This window comes from Triturus cristatus, chromosome 3_1, assembly GCF_964204655.1.
Source record: "Triturus cristatus chromosome 3_1, aTriCri1.1, whole genome shotgun sequence".
In the NCBI taxonomy this organism is placed as follows: Eukaryota; Metazoa; Chordata; class Amphibia; order Caudata; family Salamandridae; genus Triturus; species Triturus cristatus.
In genome coordinates, this window is record NC_140583.1 from 892,816,881 (window position 1) to 892,837,870 (window position 20,990).

General features: G+C 41.7%; 1 protein-coding gene across 6 annotated transcripts in view; it reads left to right on the plus strand.

Moving 5' to 3' along the window:
* Nucleotides 1–20,990, plus strand: part of LOC146861244 (sodium channel protein type 2 subunit alpha-like) — a 905,823-nt gene that overhangs the window by 339,979 nt on the left and 544,854 nt on the right. For 3 of the 6 annotated variants that reach the window (XM_085645403.1, XM_085645405.1, XM_085645404.1), the window contains exons 11-12: nt 14,771–15,049; nt 19,336–19,716. In XM_085645403.1, coding sequence (XP_085501529.1) covers nt 14,771–15,049; nt 19,336–19,716 — 660 coding nt within the window. The remainder of the gene's footprint in view (nt 1–14,770; nt 15,050–19,335; nt 19,717–20,990) is intronic. The other 3 variants (XM_085645408.1, XM_085645407.1, XM_085645406.1) reach the window with 1 other exon arrangement.

Below are 20,990 nucleotides of genomic sequence, written 5' to 3' on the forward strand. Positions count from 1 at the left end.
ATTCAGGAATAATACCATGTAACTTTACATTTACAAAACCCTCAGAAATTCAATGAAAAAAACAAAGGTTAAAGGGATGTTAAAGTTAGGTGAAAATGTCAATTAAAACATACTATTTTAAAGAAACAAAACCACTGACATTTACCAGTTATCTCAAGTGTAACAAGTGCCCTAAGGTAATTATAACTCAAACCCTCACCATGCACTGCTGAATACTTCAGATATTACTTCACTTATGACATCATTGAGAACATCCCTGCAGCATCTGAAATTACATCATTGATGACAACACTGTTCATGACAAGGCCAGGAGTTATAGTTACTTTAGGGAACGAGTTGTTCTTACCTGAGTGAACTATAACTGGTGAATTTCAGTGGTTTTGTTAGTTTAAAGCAAAATGTTTTAACTGACTAACCTAAACATACCTTTAACTTTATAGATGCATATTTTCACAGAGAGAGATTATCCTGTATAAATTATGCAAATCCCCAGCAAGGAATAATTCCCTTTCTTGTAGTGGAGAGCTGCTCCATTTTATGGAGTACACACACAACACTGCTTGCACTTCAGGTCTGCCCACTCCAAGTGTATTTTTCTATCAGAATTTTAAAGTACTGGATTTGTTATCTGTAGCAATAACTAAGTGGCAACCTTTCTCTAAGTGCTTGAAGTGTTTGAAAGCCTTCCCTTACATTTACCATTGCTTTAGACAGTAACACTGAACAAACAGAAAGAATCGCAATAAATTAAATTTAAAAAAGCCTAAGTGAATAGATTTGTTAAGGTTTCTCTCACACTTTGATCTTCAGATAAAAATTCTAAGGCAGCAAAGAAAGGTTTTCTGGCACACATTCCTGCACTGCCGGTGATCGCTTACCACAGAGAACCCTTTGTAGGTTCTGTACTGCATATCTCCATTTCTAAAACGTGTGTGGGGTTATGAGGACGTTTCCTATGGCAAGATGCTGAAACTCAAAAGATATTGAGAGCAGCATTGGCATATCAAATTAGTTTTTGTTCCGTGGGGCAATTGAAGTAAAACCTATAAAAAATTTTAAATAGAGTAGCTAAATTATTAATGGCCTAACCCAGTGTACATTATGCGATTGAGGGATAGACAATAATTTTCAGTTTTTTTTCTGAGGCTTATACTTATCTCTCAGACGTGAATAAAAGTATACCATTATGTAGTTTAAGCACACGTTTCAGACTACAAATTTATCCATAGATCAAAAATATTTGAAGAAATATTTCCAACAATAAAACATCCTATTTAGCTATTGTGTAGTTGTTTGATTTCCTTTAAGAAATGCAAAATGCCTTGAAGCTTTTGTGTGGTATTCAAACTGTGTGCGTGGATATTTTTAAGTGATTTATTACCAACTTTATTTCTGAGGTTTCATTTTAAAAAGGATGTGGTTGCTAAGAGTTTTCTCATTAAAGTGGTTTGGAAAATGTTATTTAATATATGCTATCAAATTGAAGGGCAATGTTAATTTAAGAATATAGAGGCTCTCGTATTCAGGAAGTTGAAAGCGACAAATATTGAAAGTGGTTTTCATGAGATATTAAACATTTAACTATAAAAATACACTATGTTGTTTTTTCCCATTGTTGGGTCTTATTATGTATGCGGCATGAGTGTATGCATTAGTCTAATTATATGTAAGAAAATAACAGGTTAATTCAGGATCTTTTTGGCTGCATTAAGCAACGATGTAATAACAAAATAGAGATGGATCACACAACTATCAAATTGCAGGTATATAAGCAAATGATCCAGACTGTAATTGACCATCTAGGACATTTTTAAGGCAACGTATGACTTAGAGAGCGCTTACCATGCCATAAGCAACTGCATGCAAGATTTCCCATAAAAGCAAACTAGCAGGTGGGTACAACAGAAAAATGCCACTTTGTTGAGATTGGCAGATATCTGTATGGCAGCCCCATTAATCAAACCCATAAACCAAGCTGAAAGTACTCTCATTAAAATATATATTCATTAGCATCTGGACTATTCTATATATAACAGTTCTCAGACAAGACCACCTTAAAGGCTCCCACCAAAAGCGATCATTCCCAATTGTGAAGTTTTGGTCAGTATATGGAGCACATTTCAAATTTGCCCGCTCCCTGTGGCATGCTGGCAGAGAAAGATAATGAAGTTTCTGTGGTCACAAACATATATAGTGGCTTTGGTGGACATTAGAGTAGTGGGATTTCAGTAACACTGATATGTAAATTGAAATAAGACGTCTGAAAGGTCCCTATTAATACAGGACCTCAATACAGCATAAAGTTGTGAACAGAATTGGATAATTTAATGAACTCAACAATCCTTCTTTAATTTTTATAGATGACTGAGATTTAGAGATTGGATAGTTCTTTTTGTAAAGATTGCTACTCACATGATTTACTTCACACCGTTGAGACTTATTTCTGTACAAGTGCATGGCAATATTCCACTTTAACTAACTTTTCCTCACAGGTGGGTGTATATTTTGTTTTCAGTTTGACCTCTTTGATGTTACCATACATTCCCTGACATGCCGTGGAATCGTTTTTGATCAGTATGATGCACAATTTGAAAAGTATGGAGAAATTCAAACATTTCTCCTTTATTATGCCTGCCTGGAATGTGTTCCAACATTTAGATCTGTGTCAAGGAACAGTACACTTGAACCACTTATATCAGAAGTGAACTTTAGATTGTGTGTGTGCGAGCGAGAGTGAGCAGCATAGGTGTCTTTTTTTATAGTATGTCTATTGGTTTTTCAATAGTAACATTCAAACCGTCATAGGCAACATTCTGAGCCACCACAGTAGTTCAAGCAATACCCTGCCCCCTCCCACTCACCCCTTGAGAAATAGCATCAATTGACTTCAGTGCATCAGATCCCAGGCCCTAATGTCAATTAGCGTGTCTAGGACTAGATTCCAGCAACCAGCAAAGGGGTATTGAGGTGTTAGGTGACATTCTACATTCCCTGTTATGCGTTCACTGGGACCCTGCAGGCCATCGCCCCATATCTTTTCATATATATAGGACATCCCCTCCCCTGATACATCAACTTCTCACTTATTCTGCTCATCTCCATGCCACCTCTCCAATCTCGCAGACATGGGATGAGGTTGCGACCTCATTTTTGGACAATTTCCCTTTTTGTTACAGCATATCCCAGGTTGATCAGTTTTTTCCCATAATGTGTTGCATCCGGATCCACCCAGACAACTAACAGTACAAAGGAGGCTTCAAGGGCAAGTATGATCCATGTGGCCTCTGTGAGAATGCATGTAACCTTGTTCCAAAACTCTGCCTGCTTGGGGCACTCCCAGAATGAATGAATGAAAGTGCTGCACTGTCCACAGAACAGCAGGCATACGCCATCTTGGGATCTGCCAGTTTTATGTAAGAGCATACGGGTACAATAAATCCTATGTAGGATTTTCATCTGAATAAGTAGGTAACTTGCTTTTACTGTCACCTTCCATGGGAACTGCAGAGTGTCCCTCCAGTCTTTGTCAGTCAGTTCCACCACATCACCCTGCTAATGGGTCCATAGTTGAGACAGTTCACTTTGTATGTTCCTCATCAATGTCACGTACATTAGAGAGATAGTTCTAGATGTCATAAGGGCATCCAAGAGTTGGGATTCCACTGAACACACTGTCATTGTTTATTTCCCTCTTGGTATTCTTGCATGTAGTGCAGACTGCAGTTGACCATATTCCACCTGTAGGCACTCAAATGGCCACATTCCATTCACATCCCATATATCCTCTAATGTAGAGAGGTGAATCACATCCCATTGCCTGAACCTCGTCAGTTCCGTCTCCAGATGCATGTCCCCACCCACATGGATGTTGGAGGAGTAAGCCTCATTCCCCGGCTTACTTTTCTATTCAGCTTGTGCCATAGAGAGGCCACTGTTGTGGTGGCCAGTGGTGTGTCCTCTGCCAATCTACCTACACGCAGCACATGTAGGTATCCCTTCAATTCAAGTTTCTCTCGGTCCATCCAGTAGGCGGTGTCCCCCAATGAGGCAAATGCCCATTCATTCACTACCTGGAGCTGCTCCGCCTCATAATACTTACAGATGCTAGGTAGCATTATGTCATCCTCATATATGGATTTCTGTAGAGTGAGAAGGGATTTTCAAATTTGACCATTGTTCCTCAGTAGGGATCATTGCAGGCCAATCAGTGCCTGGAAGAAAGTATCCAGAATTGCACAATCTGTACATTGATGTAAAAAGTAGGGGGCAGAGGAGATCATGTGGAACTTGATTATATGATGTTTTAGCATATATATTTTTTATGTTTTTAATTGTTTTTGTATATGTACTTTCAATTAACATAATGAATATCTGACATTCTTTTCATATAGTTGGGTTCAGTCTGTTGAGAATAGCGAGTAGATAGGAGTCTGTAAGTGATGCATGATTGTAGTGATCAGAAGTAGATTCCGCTTAGTAGGGGATATCCTCTCGTTTAAATTGTAGTTTGTATGTGTCCTGTGCAGCGATCTCCACATGTCTCCCAAGTCCAAGGCCGTCACAAAGGTACCTAATTTCCCCACTCACAGTGCACCAAGTGGGGGGGCAGTTTTTATATCCATGTGGGGGTCTATTATCTTGTTAATGTCCTCTCCCACTAGCACCACCACAGGAGAGAGACCGATCAGCAAGGCGTTCGAAAGTGCCAGCATCTCAGTCAGCAATCCTGCCAGGATATATATATTAACCAAAGCAACTGTCTCCCCCTCTCACTTGCCCAGAACCATAGTATAGCATCCTCTATCATCGGATGAGGTCTGTTGCACTTGAAATGCCACCTTTTTTTATCAGGATTGCGACTCCCCTGGATCCAGAGTAATACCCTGAGTGACTAACCATTGTGTACCTCTCCCTCCCAAGGAAGCCACAATTAGATCCTCAAAGATGTGTTTCTATAGAAACACCACATCTACTGCATAGCACAACAGTGCCCTGTTCACCAGTCCCCCTTGATTTGGCTACCTAGTCCATTAACGTTCCATGTTAAAATTTTGAGGTAGCAAACGGTCACTGTGTACATCATCGCTCATCATAATGGTCCCTATGTGCTGTACAACACAGCCCCTCCCCATGATCCGTGGAGTCAGATAACATTTGAGGCAAAGGATCACCCTCCCACCTCCCCTCGCTGCCACCTCAATCCATGGTACGTCCATTGCACCATAAAAACAAAATCTTGGAATCTTAGATGTTGCTTAACTCTTTGAAAAGCTTCCCATTGACATAGTACACGTGTAGTATAATCCGGATAGATATGGATGGTCACATCTTGCACCATCCATGGGCCATGTGAACGTACTGCCTGCAGAATGGCATCCCGATCTCAAAAATTAATCAGTTTAGCCCCTATGGCCAGCAGCAGCACACCTGGGACTGGTGGTCTCCCTGGTGCCCTCTGGGCTCGCTCCACTGTAAACCATTCCAAGGTTTTCCTTCCAGGATCACCAAGGAAAGTCACTCTGCAAGAAAGAACTCCATCATTGAGAACATCCCTGCAGCATCTGAAATGACATCATTGATGACAACACCGTTCATGACAAGGCCAGGAGTTATAGTTACTTTAGGGAACGAGTTGTTCTTACCTGAGTAAACTATAACTGGTGAATTTCAGTTGTTTTGTCAGTTTAAAGCAAAATGTTTTAACTGACTAACTATAACATACCTTTAACTTTATAGATGCATATTTTCAGAGAGAGAGATTCTCCTGTATAAATTATGCAAATCCCCAGCAAGGAATAATTCCCTTTCTTGTGGTGGAGAGCTGCTCCATTTTATGGAGTACACACACAACACTGCTGGCACTTCAGGTCTGCCCACTCCAAGTGTATTTTTCTATCAGAATTTTAAAGTACTGTTTTTTTTCTATAGCAATAACTAAGAGACAACCTTTCTCTAAGTGCTTGAAGTGTTTGAAAGCCTTCCCTTACATGTGCCACTGCTTTAGACAGTAACATTGAACAAACGGAAAGAATCGCAATAAATTAAATTTAAAAAACGCCTAAGCGAAGAGATTTGTTGAGGTTTCTCTCACACTCTGATCTTCAGATAAAAATTCAAAGGAAGCAAAGAAAGGTTTCCTGGCACACATTCCTGCACTGCCGGTGATCTCTTACCACAGAGAACCCTTTGAAAGTCCTGCACTGCATATCTCCATTTCTAAAACGTGCGTGGGGTTATGAGGACGTTACTGACGTTTCCTATGGCAACTCGCGCCCTCTGACATCCCCCCTCAAACCTCCCCCTCAAACCCCCCCACCACCCCAAGCTCCACTATGGATGTGGAGATGGAGGGGTTGGCTTAACCATCCTTTGAACATAAACAAGTTAACACGTTATCATTCTATATGATTAAATTGCTTGAAAATTGTATAGCAATCCTTAACTCTTACTCTTTTTGTCAAGCTCCCCATTAAGGGGCATTTTCGTGGTGTAAACAATTCAAGTCAAGTCAAATAAGCTTTAATTCGGTTTGTATAAATACAACCATATAAGGTAGACAAAGTAATATACAATAAAATATCATAACACATGATTTAACAAATCAAAGGACAGAAAGTTATTCCTATACCGGCCCTAATATTTGCACTGAATGGTGGGACATAGATCAAAAATACATCAATATATATACATGTTTAAAAATAGATTAAAATCAATTATATATCATTGCGACATAAGTAAAAATGCTCAAGAAACATTAATTCCAACAAAATTAATAATTCATGATTAATAATTCCACCTCGCAATAACAAGGTACTTATGCATAAATTGTAAGTAGGCCTAGTCATTATAATATTGTGTCAGTGAATAGGACTTTACCAATAGTTATCACCGTATAAGTGAAGAAATCCCTTGACATAATAAAGTGACGTGCATCTACCTCGCTGTAATAAGATTACTTATACATAAAACAGTTATAAGCCATATAAAGCGCAATTTCGCATCCATAGGACATTAGTTTCCTCCACAATAAATGGCATCATCTTATGCTAATAAAGTGAGCTAAGTATATGTGCAAAATAGATTGCTATCATAAAGTGACTTGTGCATAGCAAAATGGCATCATCTCATACTAATAAAGTGACCTAAGCATATGTGCAAAATAGGTTGCTATCATAAAGTGACTTATGCATAGCTACAAATTCATAGCAAAACACAGTTGACATTATTCATATAATTATGGATTTCCTAGCAGCTCTGCATTTCAAAATGTATAGTGCAACATGGAAGCAAATGTCCGAACTCTGGAGAGAACAGAGTAGATTCATGGCGTCTGCAGTTAAACGGATATTATGTTTTAAAAAGATCGGTTTCAGATAAAATTTCCTCAAAAATGTATAAAATTTACAAAATAACAGAAAATGGCAACAACTTTGTTTGGAAATATTGTCACACGGGCATTCTGCAGTAGAGCCTACCCCAATTACAGGGAAGGATACAAGATGGTGTACAATGCCCAACCTTAGATGTATTAGGACAAATCGGTGCGATTTCCTAGTCACTTCCACCAAATATGACTGAAGTCCATTTTTAAGATTAAGCTGCCTATAGAATACAGAGGTCTTTTGGGTCTGAAGCAACTTATTCCTTTCTTCTGTCTTATAAAGAAGGAATGTGTCTTTTATTTCCTTCTTAGAGAGTGGTATTACATTATCTGAATCTTTAGAGATCTTGATTCCGAATAAGGTGTTATACCAGAAGATAATGTAATTCAGCCACGGGATACGAGAATGGTGGTCCAACTTAAGGCAGTCCTTAATTACAGACTGTGTAAACTCAGTTTCCTTTTTGTGCCAAATTGAACGCCATAATAGTAAAGGGCGTAAGGCAGCCAGATCTGATAAATAGTTGAGACCAGTTTCTTGATGTATTAGATCAGATGAGGCTGCAACTGGGACACATAACAAATGTTTAAGGAAGATATTTTCGTTTATTTGCAGTTGGGCCATAGAAGAATAGCCCCATAAACCAGCTCCATATAGGGCCGAAGAAACACATCTTGCGTTATATATGGTTACCATATCTTTTATTCTGTGGTCCTCTATTTTTGAAGCAAAACGGAAAATACCATTAGAGTTTCTAATCATTTTGTGACCAATGTTTCCTTGCTCATTAATCCATTTACCATTACCATCAAAGCTGATGCCTAAATAACAAAAGGTCTTAACAGCTTGAATCTTCGAGCCTTCTAGAAAGAAGGACCGCGGGGATTTTAATTTTTTTCCACATGTTATGGTAAATGTCTTTAGTTTATTGATCAACAATTTCCTGTCATTAATAAAATCAGTAAAAACATCAATTAAACGTTGTAGACCCAGAGGGGTGCGTGAAATTAGGACGGCATCGTCCGCATATAACAATACAGACACAACGGTATTATCTATTTTAGGGGCATCAGCTGGGGTTTTATTTAAAACCTCGGCGATTTGGTTTATAAAAAGAGAGAATAAAAGGGGTGCCAATACACACCCCTGTCTGATACCTCTTCGCACAGTGAAGAAAAGGGTTCGCTCTCCCATAGGACCATAGCGTACACTGCAGGAAAGTTTCTCATATATCCTTGCTAGAAAAAACACAATCTCCTTTGGGGCCCCTAGTTCGAGTAATACTGACTAAAGGAGCGAATGGTCCACTAGGTCAAACGCACTACTCAAGTCAGCGAAACATAAAAACAGATTACCCCCTTTTCCACTGTGTATTTATTAATAAGTAATTCCAGGTTAACACATTGTTCTATGGTCCCAATGCCCTTCCTAAAACCATATTGAACTGGGGTCAGTATATTGGATTCTTCGGCCCATATTTCCAATCTTTTTAAAAGCACCCTACTCAACACTTTTATTGACGAATCAAGTAATGATATTGGGCGATAGTTGCATGCTTCAGAGCGCGAACCCTTTTTATAAAGTGGGACAATTAGGGATTCAGCCCATGATATTGGGAAATTTCCTATAGCAGCAACATTAAAAATTCTTCCAAGGATTGGTGCCCAGAGATCCATTTCATCCTTATATAAATCAATCGGGACACCATCCGGGCCGGGAGCCTTTCCCCCTTTGCTATTTATCAGCCCTTCACGCACCTCCTCGACACTAATTGTTAGTGGTAATGTGGGCCACGTAAAATTATTTGATAAAAGAGGAGAATTTAAAACGACCTTTTCTGGATTAAAAATTTTAGAAAAGTGTTCGATCCATTCAGTGCAATTAACATGAGACATCAGCTCAGGAATATGATCGTCCTTTAAAAAGGGCTATTTACAATTTCCCCAAAAAGTTTAATATTATTCAATTCACTTGCCATGGTTAATTTATCCCAGGCGTCTAATCTCATCACCTTTTTTTGTGCTAGAACTGCTTGTTTGTAATCATTGCGTAATTTACAGACAAGAATTTGGTTGCGGGGTTTAGACCTTAATGCTAATTTTAGGTTAGATAAAATCTTGGAACATTCGGAGTCAAACCACTTCTTCCCGTCCTGTCTGCGACCTTTAGTTTTCCTGGTTAGAATATTTCTTATCACATTATTAATATTAGCAAATTCCATACATAGCTTTTCAGAGGCAGCCTCTTCGCTGAGACAGTAATTAATACAGTCTCTGCATTTACTGATGTATTTTTTGTGGGTCCAAGCCATCCCACTTTATTCTCCTGCCATTCGGTCTAATCGGGAGGATGTCAGTGATTGTGTGGGCAGTGTTAGTGATTCTGTTGCCCCAAGCCAACAAAACTATGGAAATACTATTGTGATCGCTAACCACCTGTTCAGATATCCAAAGGTTCATGTATGGACTATTTTTAGAAAATAAGATGTGGTCTATATTACTGTTAGCTTCCCTACCGGTGAATGTTGGACATTTAGTATGGCCCTCGCTTATCGTACAATCTAACAGCTCAAGATCGAATTTGGCCATTAAAGTATTAAGGGTCAAGCCATATTCACAATGTGGGAAATGCAACATATCATCCTTTGTCCCATCAGCGGTCGTATAAGTTTTCAAATAACCACAAGAGTTAGTAAGTGTGGCGGGGCATGCTTGAATATTAAAATCACCTGCCCACAAAACTACCGCCAATTTATTGGATGTGTTTAGTAACCTATCTAGCTCCTTTTCCAATGGTTCTAAACAAACTCCTCTATCTTTTTGGAAATTATTTTTATAGTGGTTTATTAGCACCAGATCTTTACCTTGCGGGAAAGATAATCGCAAAACTTGACTATGGTTGTCAATAGATGAATAAGTTAAAACTTTGCAACCAATCAGTTTTGTGGAAATTAGCAGCAATAGTCCACCCTTAGCTCTGCCCATTAACCCCTTGCATGCCCGCCCCTTTCCCCGCCCAGTGCCGCGCCTTGCATTAGCGGGCGGAGTTCATGACGAGCTGGACTCGTCATGGGCACAGCGCCACCGCAGCCCATGACGAGTCCAGCTCGTCATGGGCACTGAAGGGGTTAAAGAGGGGGTCGCATTTACACAGTATGAGGTATAGCCTTCTACTGAGATAGATTCTGTACTCCATGTTTCTTGTAAGCACATTATGTCGCTGCCACAAGTGATAAAGTCTTGCCAGAAGGGCGTACCTAGTTTGTTCCTAAAACCTGCAATGTTCCAAGTTGTCAGTGTATACCCCTTTTGGGATAATGTCCCGTTAGCATTAGTCGAATTTATAGATGCGTCCGTACACAAAATAGGCTTTACAAATGTGCCACCTGTTGGGATAACAGGCTCAACAATACCATTAGTCCCTGGTAACTTGTTTGTCAAGATGGAATCCATACACAGAGGGTGTGCTTTACTTGTCTCATTTTGCATGGAAGTTAAATTCGGGGTCCCCATCCTCCCCCTATCGGTGGTCTCCGCTGGTTTTATGTGTCAATCGTTATCCTCCATTGGAGTCAAACATTGAAACCTATTGTATAGTGGTAGAGGAGATAACAACGAATGAGTTGCCGGAGCCATTGGCAACCAATTGTTATTCACATAATGGGTGGTAGGCTTAATGGCATGATTATTGACTAGTAGATGTCTATAGAAATAGGCAAGTGGCAGTAAGGTTGTGTTGAATTCCCAATGGGAAGGAGGAGACGCTCTGAGTAAGACTTTATGTGCCCAAACTGGGGACCTAAAATTAATGATGATACAGTCCCCATCAAATATTTTGGTTGTGGGGCCTATCCATCCTACTCTTTGTGTGAGTATAATCTGTTCTACATCTATAGTTGGGAAGCCACAATTTTTGGTTAACCAATGAAGAGTTTTATTTTTAAGGGTTTCGTTGGTCTCAAATTGCCCTTCCCGTAGCCTGGGAACATTACAAAGAACCGTGACATACGCTCCACATTCTGGTGGTAGATTCATTACAGGAGGTACATTATCACTTTTATAATCTGCTGGATGGTGTATGCTCTTTAACTGGTCTAGTGTTTGAACCCGTGTTTCCCAGTACCTTCCCTTAAAGTAAAACCCTTTTCCAATGAAGCTTTATCTTTACCTTCACTTATCCCCCCATCAATAGGACAGCTACTGCTATTGCCTGTACTTTCAGATAAAGTACTTGGGACGTTTCATTGTGTGACTGTCCCCCTTGACCTAGCCTTGGCACCCTCAGATGCATGCGGGACAGGTACAAACGTAACCCTATTTTGATCGGGTTCAGGTAAAGGGACAGCTGATAGGGCTTGATTCAGCTCAGTTGGGCAGAGAATTGACTTTACATGTTGATCAATAGAGCCTACCCTAGCTTCAAGAGCACGGATGTTCACGCTAATTGGCCTTAAAAATGTTGATATAAGTGCCTCCAATCTTTCCCAAAAGCCATGTATGCTGACCTCATTCTTGTTTCCGTTAAACTGGACATTTATAACATTTGACTGTTCTTCGCATGACTCTCCACCGGGCAGGTTTTGCACCGTTTTAAGATGACATCTGCTGCCTTTACCCCTAAGTTTAGGTGCCTTCTGCTCTTTATTAATGTGCTTTTGTTTGCTTTTAGCCTTTTGTCCTCTTGTTCTAACTGGTGAAATAGCAACGTGGGGTTGTGCAATAGTAGTAGGCGACACGGTGGCGTTATTGCCGTCTAAATCAATAATATCATTAACAATTTGTGCTTCTCCACTCAAATCCTGCTCCTGGAGTACTGGTGTGGTGGACAATCTGCTTGCCGGGGGGGGTGTGATCCAAAATCAAAGAGTGGTTGGAATTAAATAACTCCGGGTTAATAATTGCTCCTGGCAATCCAGGTAATCCAGCATATGAAGTCATTAACATAGATTCAAAAGAGTTACCCAAAGTTATAGATGGGTTGACAGGTAAAATAGGCGGAGCTAAGCCAATGGGAAGTGAAAGGCGTCTTTCCGTAGTCTCTACGACCCCGATAGTCTTTTGCAACATCCTATCGATGGCTGTTAGGCTTGGAAGAGGGTTGTTAGTAGATTTATTATGTCTGGTATTGGGTCGAGATTGTGCCGCATCAATATTCCCCATTACGAGTATGCGTGCCAACAATAAATCTGTTCCGATAAGTAGCAGCTCTTACCTCCGCCACAGGCGCTACCTGCGCATACAAGGCCAAGGTGGGTGGCCCAGCCCTGCCTCTCCCTGCCCCGGACGGCCACAGACGGCCCGCCCTTTGCCCGGGTTTAGCCCGGCGCTGCCCGCGCGCGGACCCGCGACGCGGGGAGTGTAGCCACTTTTAAAGCGCCTCCTGGCGCGAGAGTTGCTGACGCTGCTTCCGGGGTTAGGCTGGCGGGGAAGCTGGGAGTGGTAGTTGACTCCCTCCCTCCTCACTGCGGCCGCGACGATCCCAAATGCGGCGGCGGGAGGGTAACACAAACGGAGGCTGCACAAGGACGCCAAACGAGGAGTTACAAGGTAGGCGCTAAGTTCAAATATGGACCAACAGGCTAACTGACACCCGTTCCACCGGGAGTGTAGCCGCTTTTAAAGCGCCTCCTGGCAAGAGAGTTGCTGACGCTGCTTCCGGGGTTGGGCTGGCGGGGAAGCTGGGAGTGGTAGTTGACTCCCTCCCTCCTCACTGCGGCCGCGACGATCCCAAATGCGGCGGTGGGAGGGTAACACAAACGGAGGCTGCACAAGGACGCCAGACGAGGAGTTACAAGGTAGGCGCTAAGTTCAAATATGGACCAACAGGCTAACTGACACCCGCTCCACCGGGAGTGTAGCCGCTTTTAAAGCGCCTCCTGGCCGCTGCTTCCGGGGTTGGGCTGGCGGGGAAGCTGGGAGTGGTAGTTGACTTCCTCCCTCCTCACTGCGGCCGCTACGATCCCAAATGCGGCGGCGGGAGGGTAACACAAACGGAGGCTGCACAAGGACGCCAAACGAGGAGTTACAAGGTAGGCGCTAAGTTCAAATATGGACCAACAGGCTAACTGACAATTATTTTACCCACTCTTTACCAATAAAATTAAATCGAAATGTCATATATAAATGAGGATGTCCACAATAATGTGTATGTGTGCCTGCTTTTGGAGGCATTAGAAAAACAAACTAACACCTGACACTGTTAAAATGGGGCCAGTTTCTGATGGCGACCAAGTTTAACGACACGTTCGTCCAAAAAGCAAAGTAACATAAACAAATCAAAGTAGGTAAGCCTAACTACTGAGCAGAGATATTTGATAATGCCACAGTTTTAATATATGGAAGAGGATCACGAGGCAGCGTGGAAATGAGCGACAGATACCCATGGCTTGCTCTTCTTTACCTCTGGCACCGCCCTGGCTACCCCCTGTCGCAGAGGGCATGAAGGCAGCAGGTGGGCCAGAGAGAAAGAAGGGTCATGCAAGTCCTGTTCACATCCTCACACTTTTTCAGAAGTTATGTCTGCATCTATAAGTTGTAACTTAAGTATTCGAATAAATACGGGGAAATCACCTTAAAATGTTCAGAGGTACCCATAAATTCACAACCGAGTTTGAGTTCATCACATTAGCATGGCATTTCCCTAACCTCCCCCGTGAAGCGTTCACAAGTGAGACTTAAATGAAACACACACTGGTTAAGTCCTAGTATTTCAAAGTTTTACGACTTTTCTTGGACTTTTGCAGAGACAGTGAAAGTTACACAATCGTTACTCACATGTATTAGAGTAAAGGACACTCATCACCTCAATTGAAAAGTCAGCCCCTACATCATGTGTGGTATGTTCATTACTAATGGTTTTTCTGTCAATAGTTGTGTTTTAGAAAAGTGATGCTGACTTGGTTGGGACAAGCACTAGCAAAGCCAATAGCCCCAGCCTTTTTAAGCACAAACTTTTTTTTTCAATATACAAAAAAAATATTTTGGCATAGTTTTAAAAATAAATGTGGCCCAGCAGTCTAGGCACACCAGCCCTGGCACTGAAGTCCACTGCTTGTCAGGCGGCGGTGCGCACATGGGCAGGCAAAGTGCTATTATTCACAATGCAAATCGGTAAATTGATGAAGTGGGATGATCTGGTAGCCCAGTCAAAATGTGAATGAGCCTCATGGCGGAAGGGGGCTGACCAAAATACTATATGTATATGAATAATATATATATAAATAGTTATGCATTTTTATTATGAATGTTTGGTCAAGACAGGTAAAGCTAATCATATAAATGAATGCTGGATGTGCAAATGTTCAATGTCAAGAACTAGGCCAGGAGTTGATCTACTCAGTGAGATGTTACACCACATGCTCAAAGTGCCCATTTCATGTACCATTCCAGGCAGCGGCAGCAGCGGCGTCAGCAGATGCCTTGGATGATGGGCGAGGGTACAATGGAGTCTACAGTGGAACGCTGTCTGAGAGTTCCTCAGAAGCATCCATGCTGAGCTCGAAAAGTGCTAAGGAAAGAAGAAATCGAAAGAAGAAACGGAAACAGAAAGAATCGGAGGGAGATGAGAAAGGGGATAATGAGAAATTCCACCAATCGGAATCTGACAGCAGTTTCAAAAGAAAAGGTTTCAGACTGACATACGAAAAGAAGTACACATCTCCCCACCAGGTACACGTGCATTGTGAACTGCCGTCTACAACGCGCTTTATGTGTTATCATGTATTCGCTTGGAATGTTGATTATAATGTGTCATTGACATGCACAAGACCTTTTATTTTACAGAGCTCTGTTATCCAAAGTATTTTACATCAGACACCTTACATACATACATGCTTTATTATTTCCCAATATAAACTAGTACCTAGTTTATCAACCTCAGAAGGATGAAAGCCTGAGTAGATCTTGTCAAAATTCAAATATGCGATTTTACCCGACAGGCCATTTGTAAAGAAACATAGGTCTATAGTATTGCCAAACTATGTTATGTTATGTGTATTTGTGTGCACGCGTGTCAGCTAGTAGTGTATCCTGGCTCCTTAAAAAGGAGCGAGCTGCCTTGACTGAGGCCTATTGCAATATATCGGTTTTCTGCTTGTCACATAATTCTAGGACTGAACCTTTGGCTCTGATCGGTAGGGGAAGGGTGTTCCAGCCATCAGTGGCCAAACGGTACAAAACGGCATGATTGCCGACTCTGGCTCTTTGGAAGCAGGGGATGTGGGTGAGCATGAAGCTGGCAGGGGGAGGTGTCTGGTCGGTGTGTAGAAGCTTAAGTATGCAGGACCTTGATTGTGCAGAGCTTTGTATGTGTGCGTGAGGGCATTGAAGAGGGTACGTTTGTGAATGGGAAGCCAGAGGTGAGTGTATGTGAGTTTGAACGTGAGTCTGGCTGCTGTGTTTTGAGTGACCTGGAGAATCTTGGTAAGCTGTGCATTGCTGCTGGTGTAGAGTATTTTTCTGCAGTCAAGCTTGTGCTTGTGATCAGGGCGTGGGTGATGGTTCTTCAGTGTTGAGCAGGAGCTATCTGAAAATTTGTCTGAGGAGCTTGAGGGTGTGGAAGCAGGAGAAGACAACCATATTATCCTGGCTTGTCATTGAGATTTGATTGTCGATCAAGACGGATTCAGTGTCAGTTCTGGTTCTTAGGGCCACTAGGCCGAGGACCAGAGAGCGGTGTCTTTTCTGAAGAGTACCACCTGCGTCTTGTAGTTGAGATTCAAGCAGTTGGACTCCATCCAGTTTGGATTTCAGACATGCAGTTGATAAACTTCGTCTGAGTGTTGGAGGGGTCATCATCAAGGGAGAGAATGAGCTGGGTCTCACTGGCGTTTGAGATGATGCTGAGGCCTATAAGTAATGCTAAGTTAAACAATTAAAGCAATAAGACATTCACTAATATATGCATTTCAGTAATATAGCATACATTAACATTCAGCTCTAGTATTTGGAATGCAAAAGGGAATTTAGATGACTGTCACAGAAACGGCAGAAATAAACATGATCCTTAACCATGTGAAAGCCACTACATGCAATGTATATGTATACATGGAAATATCCTTGTCATTCGATGACACTGTTTCAGATGTAGTCACACTACACATCAGAAAAGTGTCAGCTCAATAACACATGTACAGACTAGATTGCACACCCTTTTTAACATCAATAATGAAAGTCAATAAAATAATTGTCTATGGAGATTCATTTTGCGACTGTATTCTTCATTAAATCATTAGTATCAAATAAACGTTTAGGTATGCATTATTCATTCATCAACAAGTTAGTCTTGATTTTAGTGAGATTAATGTGTGGTTACTACTGCAATATTGTTGAAATGAAATCATCTACCACTACGGACTGGTAGACAGACAGGCTTGCACAGACGGAGAGGTGTGTACTGACATTCAGAATCACAATGTGTGTTTGCGATTCGGGCGTGTTTAGGGCATCTCTTCCAAACAGCAACTCTGAATGGGATGTGTGAATGTTTTGCGACTGAATTACAGCTGCAAAAAATAAATATTTTACCGACGCCTTGAAGGATGTACAAACCCATTCTCAAATCGGAAGGGTTCCCCTGGAGACCCTTTCCCTATGAGAATGGAAAACAAATATTTTTTAAGAGCACTTAATTTGAAGTAAAAAAAAAAGATTGCTTTATTAACCCCTTCCATGCTCATGACGGAACGATTCCGTCATGAGCATCGGCTGAGCTGTGCTCATGACGGAACCGTTCCGTCATGGCCCCGCCCGCGCTCGAACCCTTCAGCACCGCGGGGGAATCCGCGCAGCGCTGAAGGGGTTAAACAGCAATCACAGACATGGTGGTCCCTGTGATGGCTGGGATTCCTATTAGGTTGCAAATTGTGACCTACCTCATTAATATGTATGGGGTAGGTCCATTTACAACCCACTAGTAATTGCTAATGAAACTCAAAAGAGTTTCATACATTAGGAATACCCGATATCCCAATTGCGATTCGGAGAGAATTGCAATTAGGAAATCGGTATTCCTAATGTTAGTACATCTGGCCCTAAGAGGCTTGCATATATAGGATTGCACAGACTGAGAGACTTGCACAGACAGTCAAGAAGACAGACAAAGGTTTCCACAGGCAGAGAGACAAGCTTGCACAGAAAGACAGAGGCTTGCACAGACAGGCAGAGGTTTGCACAGAGAGAGAGGCTTGCACAGACAGAAAGAGGTTGCACAGACGGACAGAGAATTGCAGAGCGAAATAGAGTTACAAAGATAGATGGATAGGTTTGGAAAAGTAGATGGAAAGGCAGAGGTTTGCATAGGTACATGGACTGATAGATAGTTGCAAAGGTAGATGGAAAGACAGACAGATAGAGTTGCAAAGGTAGAGGGGCAGATGGACAGATAGATAGATAAATAGACAGACAGACAGACGGACGGACGGACAGACAGACAGACAGACAGACAGACAGACAGACAGACAGACAGGAATAAGTGGAAACGTTTAAATTAGTAATATCATGGCGGAGCACGGTGCTGCACAATGTGCCGGAGCTCTGCACTCTGCCATCTCCTTGCAAATATGCCCCTAAGATCTTTGACTCATTTGTGAAGCACTTGCTATTGTATAAGTTCCACGGGTAAGCTCAGTATACAAAGGCCAACTGGCCTGGTATTATTTATTCATCAACAATGGCAGATCGATGGGCACAGACTGCAGGAGGCAGACACTGCATAAGTGGTCCAGTTTACAGGAATGAAACAAGAGAACCGCACTGCTTCAGACTTGTCTGGTTCAGAAGGGTGGGATCTCCCACCTCAGCTTGCGAAGCGCATTTGCAGCATGGTCTGTGACATGTTCGTGGCTGACTGCTGCCCCGTAAAGTCGCGGAGAATGGCGCTGGTGTATTTCTGTCTTTGGCAGGGATCCTTGTGTGTTCTGCATTAAAACAAAAGTGGGACAGATAGAATCAGAATCCATCACGAGTCAATAGAGAAAGAGACATAACAGGACCGTCACATGACATGTCCTCTCAGCAACACAAAAATATTTGACCAAAACAATAATGAAAAACAAGAAAACACAATCATAGTGAACAATGAACCAAACAGAATACAGCACAGAAATAACAAAGGAAAACCACCCTACATTGCACAATGAAAACAGCACGATACAACACAAAAAGCACAATTACAATAAGACAACTGCACCTAATACAACAACACACTTGAATTGTGGTACTGCCAATTTATTATTTTGTGTTGGTGTATTGTTGAGCAGTTTTGCTGTGTTACATATGTCTCATAAATTGAAGTTTTCTCGTACTGCTGATATGTTTTTGAGGTGTTGTATGGTATTGTGGTGATGTTTCATGTTGTTGTGCTGTGTTGTCTTGTAGTGCAACTACAGTCCATCTGCTTAATCATGCCACAGACACGCTCTTCACAAAACCGCGTTTTTAAGACGCTGTGCTAAAGGTTGTTTGGACAACATTTTCTGGCTAGGGCATGTAATAGTGCTGACCCAAAATATTTTATGATTTAGCCCAAATTTTCTGTTGAAAACTTAACTTTTGCAGGAGCCTTGTGAATACCTGACCCGGCGGTGTTACTGTATGCTCTGAGGGGCCCTTAGGACATCTAGGGAAGGATGTGTTGTGCAAATACTGCTGGTAGAATACTGGAGCAAAAGTTACCTTGAAATCAATGAGATGATGTCATTTATACTATATAGTGATCCCTACATGGTGGATATTGTGTTGGTTGGATCACCTGTTTTAAGGATAAGGCTTCTTATAAGGCTCCATACTAGATTACCAATTTTTCACTTTGCCGAAAAAGAAGGAAATTGGTATTTCTCCTTTATTGTCAAAGGTGTGTGCCTCTATGTATTGACTGAGTTAGTGTCACAGTTATTGGATATCAATGCTGTTTGATCCTTTTTCTGACAGTGTTTTTATCTCTTCTATTCTTGCAGTCCATGCTGAGCATACGTGATTCACTGTTTTTCCCTCGGCGCAATAGCAGAGCCAGCCTCTTCAGCAACAGAGGACGCGGGAAAGACGTTGGCTCAGAAAATGACTTTGCCGATGACGAGCACAGCACTTTTGAGGACAACGAAAGCAGACGGGGATCCCTCTTTGTGCCTCATGGATATAGAGAACGACGCAACAGTAACCTTAGTCAAGCCAGTAAGGTGTCCAGGATCCTGCCGGTGCACCCAGTGAACGGGAAGATGCACAGCACAGTGGATTGCAATGGAGTGGTGTCCTTGGTCGGCGGTCCATCAGTTCCCACATCGCCCGTTGGATTGCTTCTGCCAGAGGTGATAATAGATAAACCACCTTCTGATGACAATGTAAGGAGGTTTGAAATAGTTCAGGCATGGTGGCCCTTTCTTATTGCATCAGCCAGTATTTCCCCACCATGGAATTCCTTGGGAATGATACCTGGTTGGTCTAGCTTTGAATGAACCTGCTTCTGGCAATGCCTTTAATATACTAACTGGCACCGCATCAATATTCCCTTAGACGGTTCCTAACTCCATGCATTTGCAGTACTTGTTAACACATTCACACCACAACACATGCTGAGAAATTCTTGGATTTTGGTTTGCAGGCCAATGACACTACATTCTGACTCATCCTAAAAGTTACACTTTAGCCAATGGGATACAGGCTTTCTCTCTTTGTCCTTATATGCTTCATTAATTTTATTTACAAAACGCTACTAGTCATACTGTGAAGAATAAGTACACAAATTCTACATTGTTAATGGAATAGCCTCAGACCAGAGTGAAACATAGCTATTTAGCATGCAAATCTTTCCTGATTAAGAAGATTTGTTTTGAAAATATACGTATTATTAGTTTAAAATGAAAAACAGTCTATCTGAAGCTTCTGGTACATTTTAACATAGGAATGCATATGGCAAATATGAATCCATGAACACAGTTATTGTATGCCTTTGTATACTGAAATTGGTGCATTTGTGTAGGTGTCAACATGTTGATGTTTAAATCTATTTTCTTTTTAATCACTTTTTGTCTAATATCACCTTAGGGGCCTGCTAATGAGGTCTCAGAGGGGCAATCAGTAGTTTTTGCACGCAATAATATCTGACACCGGGGTAATATTATTGGGTGAAATAAAGAGCATCTATTCCGACTTTTGGGGGTGATTACCAGATCTTTTCCCTATAAAATTCCAGCAGATTTCACCTGCCGAAATTTCAAAGAGGCCTACAGATTTCAGCACACCGGGTAAATAAGTGCCATAACTGTGATCCCTGCTGAGACAAGGATTTGCGCAGCGATCACAATTTTGTGCATGGGATCCCAATTTACTGGAACATTTATGCAGCTGCGGCCGCTGCAGGTAAGACCGGTAGGCGGTGGGACGGGCCGGTAGGGGGAATTTCGAGAGACGACCACAAGGGGAAATTAAATAAATAATTAATTTTCGCTCGTGGTCACCTCTCGAAATCCCCCCCCATCCGGCCCCACCGCTCTTACCTACAGTGGCCGTGGCTGCATTTATGGCCAACGGTATCATAACAAATACACAAGAATCCAATTATTTGTATAGACAATGTTATAATTAGGGCTCGAGAGAGAATGGCTGAGTGGACTGA